The 5398-nt window shown below is 41.6% G+C and overlaps 1 protein-coding gene across 9 annotated transcripts; it reads right to left on the minus strand.

Moving 5' to 3' along the window:
* On the minus strand, positions 1–4478 carry LOC125535985 (uncharacterized). Of its 9 annotated transcripts, none has more exons than XR_015615811.1 (5): positions 4058–4478; positions 3869–3965; positions 3550–3668; positions 2139–2883; positions 1–2055 (listed from the first exon to the last, which is right to left on the minus strand). XR_015615811.1 is itself a non-coding variant. In XM_087543322.1 (5 exons), the coding sequence occupies exons 1-4, from the start codon at positions 4191–4193 to the stop codon at positions 2807–2809; spliced, it is 429 nt and encodes a 142-aa protein (XP_087399448.1). In that variant the 5' UTR covers positions 4194–4478; the 3' UTR covers positions 1–2055; positions 2794–2806. The 9 variants fall into 9 exon arrangements, 3 of the variants coding, with proteins under 3 accessions (XP_087399448.1, XP_087399447.1, XP_087399446.1); XM_087543322.1 differs by having other exon boundaries at positions 2794–2883; XM_087543321.1 differs by having other exon boundaries at positions 1–2283; positions 2794–2883.
* Positions 4479–5398: the final 920 nt, after the last annotated feature.

Consider the following 5398-nt stretch of genomic DNA (forward strand, 5'->3'; position numbering starts at 1 on the left):
CACAGAAAAGTTTGTGAATACATACTATATATGACTTGCAAATCACACTTGCTGGACACATAGCGGTATGTCAGTATCAGCAAACTGAAGTGAATTCACCAAGTTTATACATTGCCTTCACATCATTACTCAAATAAATCCTACAGTACATAGTCTCGCAATATACATCATTCTATTTTGCCGAATATTTCATTTCAATTGGAAGGAAAAATTGATTGAGAAATTTGATCTGAAATAAATAGCAATCAACTATGGTGCTCAAGCAATAGTCATCTTAAAATCCCAAAAATAAAAGAACTCATTAAGCAATCTGACCACGCCCTCAATGAGCGGGGGACTTGCACCTGCAGTCTGCAGAGGAGAAGAGATCAAACAATCCATATGGGCATACCATCGAGTAGATGGTGCGCGGAAAATGTTGTTGGATTCGAGGTTCTTTTAAGCTTAGAATTATTCGAATCACAATTGACTGTAGTATTTGGACTCTATCAGTATCAATTGCTTGTGATAGGTGTCTGATATACATGACCAGTTGCTAGCTTCCCTTTCAACTCTCAGTTTCAACACACAATAATTCTTCCTAAGTCCCTTGCAGTTTGGTGTCCCATATTCTAGACCGTGCTACCTCTGTTTTGGTAAGAACTTGTGCATCCGCATATTGTTCCATTGCAATCAGTCGCACATCTTAGGAACAACATGTCATGGATCTTATTTCCATTATCATCTCAATTCTTCATCACTCCAGAATGAGCGTGAGTAGATTCAGTGAGTATGTTGCTTATAAGTGGTAAGAAGACTCCATCTGTAAAATAATATAAGACTTTTTAGATCACTACTTTAATGATCTAAAAGATCTTATATATTACCTCACACAGGGAGTATGAGTTTGCCAAGCACCTAGAAGAGATCATAGATAACCATAGGAAACTATTATGGGTTTCCAGTTTCTTCGAAAGTGGGAAACTTCAGGACACAGTTCCTGAGGAATTCCATAACTATTTAACCATACTTTATCTACAGGCGAAACAGGAATCTATGTGTTTTCTAAATCAATCAGTCAATGACAAGCTGCTTAGGGCACCTAGATGCCTAACATTGAAGACTATGACAACTCAGAATAGCTATGACCAGAACGAAGATGATCTGGAAGCATTATGTAATCCAATAAGAAACTTCCTTCAAGCGGAAAGTATTGTTATTGGAAATAAGGAATGTTCAGCCATCATCTCTGACCGTAAGTACAGGCCTGCAGTTTGTATTTGAATTGTCATGATATTTGAAGCAGCAGAGCACTTTTCAATCAATTACGAGAGGCATTCGCTTCTCTGATCTTCATCCCACCAATGCGTTGTACGACTCTCCACCCCCTTTTCCTCCCTCATGAAATCCTAATTTCCCGCAATAAAATTCGATTTCGAGTTCTATTCGATACTGGTAGGAGAAGAACCCGACTAGGCATTCTTAAAAAAAGAGGGGAAGTTTCAGCTCCACTGTCTATTATGTGGTTAAGGAGGCTGATGGATGCACCCCAAGTGAAACTAATTTACATGACCACCCAGTTCCACTAAGATTGATTAAACAGTGGGGAAATGCTATGGGTATCCCTAGTTCCTTCTTGACACCTGTCCTCATGATGAGTAGGAATGTACTTCTGCACACATGCTTGACTGGTGAGTTGGTGAATCCTTGACTGTTTGTAAGATATTGTATACCCTGAATCAAACCGGTGCTGCTGTTTTACTAAAAGTTATTATCCCTATGCGAAGGGCACATGCTCTACTGGCTAAATCTAAAGTAAGGCTTTTCTGTACATTCTCTTGCCTGTTTTTAGCTCCAGTCATCAATCTTTTTTGCAACACTCACCCTCTGCTGTTACCTCATTATTTTCATGATTCCTTATTCTGTGATACTGTTCTTCAAACTGAACTTATAGAAGCTCAAACCAGTTCCGAAAGAGAACCTTGAAATTTCTTCACTGAATGAGTTGGGCCCATTCCGTCGAAGAACTTGAATCACACGCCATTTCATGGGTAAAGTATTGCATGAACGCGCAACCTGCATGAACGCACAATTGACAATCAGTGTCATACTTCTGATTGTATTGAAAATGAACATTGTAATAGTAAAGTATTGCTTGCCTCCTGCCATGAGGAAACATGGTTCTACAAACGACTTTTAATTCTTGCTCTTGTGGCATCATCAAACTCTTTCTTAACAATGCAGCCCAATGTAGAAAACTCATTGAATAAATCCACAAAGAAAGATATACCAGACATTCCCTTTCTGAAAAAGACAACAAAGATTCATCTACGGAACTAAGGTTAGAACATAAGTTTCCATAGCTGAAATACCAAGTTAGTTTCAGAGAAACAACACAGTTTAATATTAATAATATATCATGTAATTACTCATCCGTGTTTTCCGTAACAAATACAATATCCTGCTAGAACAACTACCCTGGAAATTGCGGTTGAATCGGAAAGCCTTGTACGTGATCAATATCACCATGCATTCAGAACATGACACCAACCAAATTGTCTGACCATGGAGAGTTCAAGCAGTAATGAATTATCATTGGGTGAAAAAAGTTCTAAAAAATGTGCGTAAACTGAAGAAGCATATATCATCTTGGGGAGCCTCTTCCTATGCTTGGCATTCTATTAGTGCAGTAGATGCTCCCACCCGGCGCGCGCGCGCACACACACACACACACACACCAGAGAAGGAATCAAGAAATACCCAAGGCAACAAATGGATATCAAAGAGAAAAACCAGAAGAAGGCGAGAAGAAACCTTGTGCGTCGCTTCATCTTGTGGCCGTTCCTGGGGGCGGTGACCATGAAAATGTAGCAGGGGGCGGGGCTTCCAGGGAGAGTGGGATGGCTACATTTAAAAATAGAGAAGATGTACCAGTACTTTGTTCTAAGTAAAAGGTATTCAGGCTTGAAAATTAGCCCTGATTTGAAGTGCCTTTTCATGTCAGATGTTACTCTGATTAAATAATCACCATGCATAGTAAGCATTTCGCAATTTCTTCACTAATAATGGGTGCAATATAAGAAGCAATATACTCCAAGGCACATACAGTTTGATGCAAGATGCATGGCTGAGAGCCTGAGACAGATGGATTAGAAAAAGATTGGAATTAATGGATGCAGGTACTACACAGTTTTATATGCTGACAATTATGCACAATGTAATGAATTGTCAACAAACATCAAGAGGTCTTCTGGTGTTACTAATTTTCAATGAGGTCATCCACGTTTTCAGCGGCATAAACATTCATTGGGATCTACTAAAGAAATCCATGACACATACTGAACCCCAGTATTCACCCCAAAAGCATGACTTGGACAATTGGACATGGATAGTAACAACATGACCCAGATTTATACATACCCACGCTCAACTCTGACATTCCAAATAACCACATGGAAAAGGAAACGACCCCCCAAATTAAGAGACAGCTTCACTGAAGCAACGCTAGCTGTGACGTAATCTATAAGGTGTCGAGGGGGCTAGTGATTGATGCACACCTATTTAACTCACCTAGCATTTTGATAAGTTCACCCAAGAGATCATTGAGCAGGACGCGCTTATGCTTCTGCCTCTTGGATTTGTGGATTTTCCTTGGTGCTTTCTTCTTGCACTTGCCATCGGTGACATGCCTGCGAATTGAAAGCTACTACATCAGCAACAATGGAACACAGGCACAGCTCTCTTGCACAGTAGGTACGGTACACATTATGTTCATGCTAACAACATCTGCTATTGAGATGCTTAAATCACACTTCATGTTTCTATTTTCTAAATTAAAATAGACATCGGTACAGCAGAAAAGAAACACACAAATAGGTAGCCAAATTACCTCACAAAGCTATTAGCAAGGTAGTAGCAAAATCCTGAGCTCCATCCAGTTCTTGCTTCGTTTCCAATATGGCAAGCACTCCCTGCCGCTGAAATTGCTGATGAACATGACAGTGAAAAAACAGGGGAATTGACCCAAGGAAGTATCCAGACTGTGTGTTGTTCATTGGGAGGCGGCTGACTAACTAACTATTGATGGAGTGGAAGAAGACCGGTGGCTTTCGAGCGGTGGTGCAGCCTGCTGTTGAGAAAGCCTGTTGATGGAGTGGAAGAGGACGGCGGTCCGGCCCTGCTACACCACCTCTTCTCTCTCTCCCTCTCATCATCTCACCCCTCGCTCCTCCCCAGACACCCCCACACTCTCCTCCTCCTCCTCCCCCGTCTCATCCACCCCTCCTCGTCCCGGATCCGAGGCTTGTGGGCGCGGAGGCGAGCTTCTCCGGCGCCGGCGCCGGCGGCGGCAGCAGCGGGAGAGGAGGCGGGGGTCGTGGGGGAGACACGCGGGCTAGGTCACGGGCATCGGCGGCGGCGGTAGGACAGGAGGCGGGGGTCGCGGGGAAGACGCGCGGTAGCCAACGCGCTTTTTTTGTCGGTACCTGTGATGGCGCGGATAGAAGAACGAGGCGCCCGTGCCGCCACTGTTAATGGGTTTAATCACTTCTACATTACAAAGAAAATCTCACTTATTTTTATGTTTTCATACATGTTAGATATTGAACATTATTAAAATGAATATAAGAATGGGCGTACGAGAGGAATATTGCGGAACGATCCACTGGCTAACAAACTTGGCATGGTGGAGGATGCCTATCTTATTCACCCATCAAGGTGCTTGCTCTAATTTTGCAAAGTTGTATTGGTCGCACATATTTTGCATCTGACCTCTTGCATTACTTCTATTTCGTTACACTATCTACTTAGTTTAAGCATCATATATGAGTATATGCCATACTTATCCATTTTCTGTACCTATTTCATGTGTCGTCACACTATATTTTTCCAGTCAAATGTTGTTCTTTCGTAATAGATGTCCAAAAGGAAGAGGGTGAGTGCAGATTCTCAAGGAGTACAAAATAGGTATTTAGAAAAGATAGTGATACCGGTTAAATCAGATAGATCAGCAGCCACAGAAAACATAGGCCCAACTGTACCACACTTTACCCCTACTCCAGTGGTCAAACCTCTATTAGACCTGCTGGGAGCCCAGCGTCAGGTACTGTCTATGATATCAATTCAAAATTTGAACTCCTAAATTTCTGCTTGTGTCTTACCTTCTCTCTTGTATGAAAACTAGTTTCAGATGAATCTCCTTGCTCAAAGGATCATACGATTTCAAAACAATAATGGGCTCTGCATTGCTCTTGTCAGTACCTCTCTCCCTTTTGCCTTGTAACGCTGTACTTAATTAATTGCTATTTGATTATGTATCATCAGTCTGCACCTGAGCTTCATTATCCTCTGTTTCTTCCAATATTATTTGATCTATATTTACTCTTTGCAAAATGTAGAATAATGGCAACGCTTATAAAGA

Source organism: Triticum urartu, chromosome 2A, assembly GCF_056163025.1.
Source record: "Triticum urartu cultivar PI428250 chromosome 2A, HENAU_Tu73, whole genome shotgun sequence".
Classification (NCBI taxonomy): domain Eukaryota; kingdom Viridiplantae; phylum Streptophyta; class Magnoliopsida; order Poales; family Poaceae; genus Triticum; species Triticum urartu.

Coding starts and splice junctions, on each gene's coding strand:
- LOC125535985 (XM_087543322.1), bottom strand. CDS start 4,193: ATGATGAGAGGGAGAGAGAGAAGAGGTGGTGTAGCAGGGCCGGACCGC. Junction 3,669..3,868: donor CTTGCTAATAGCTTTGTGAG/GTAATTTGGCTA, acceptor TTCAATTCGCAG/GCATGTCACCGATGGCAAGT. Junction 2,884..3,549: donor TGAACTTATCAAAATGCTAG/GTGAGTTAAATA, acceptor TTTTAAATGTAG/CCATCCCACTCTCCCTGGAA.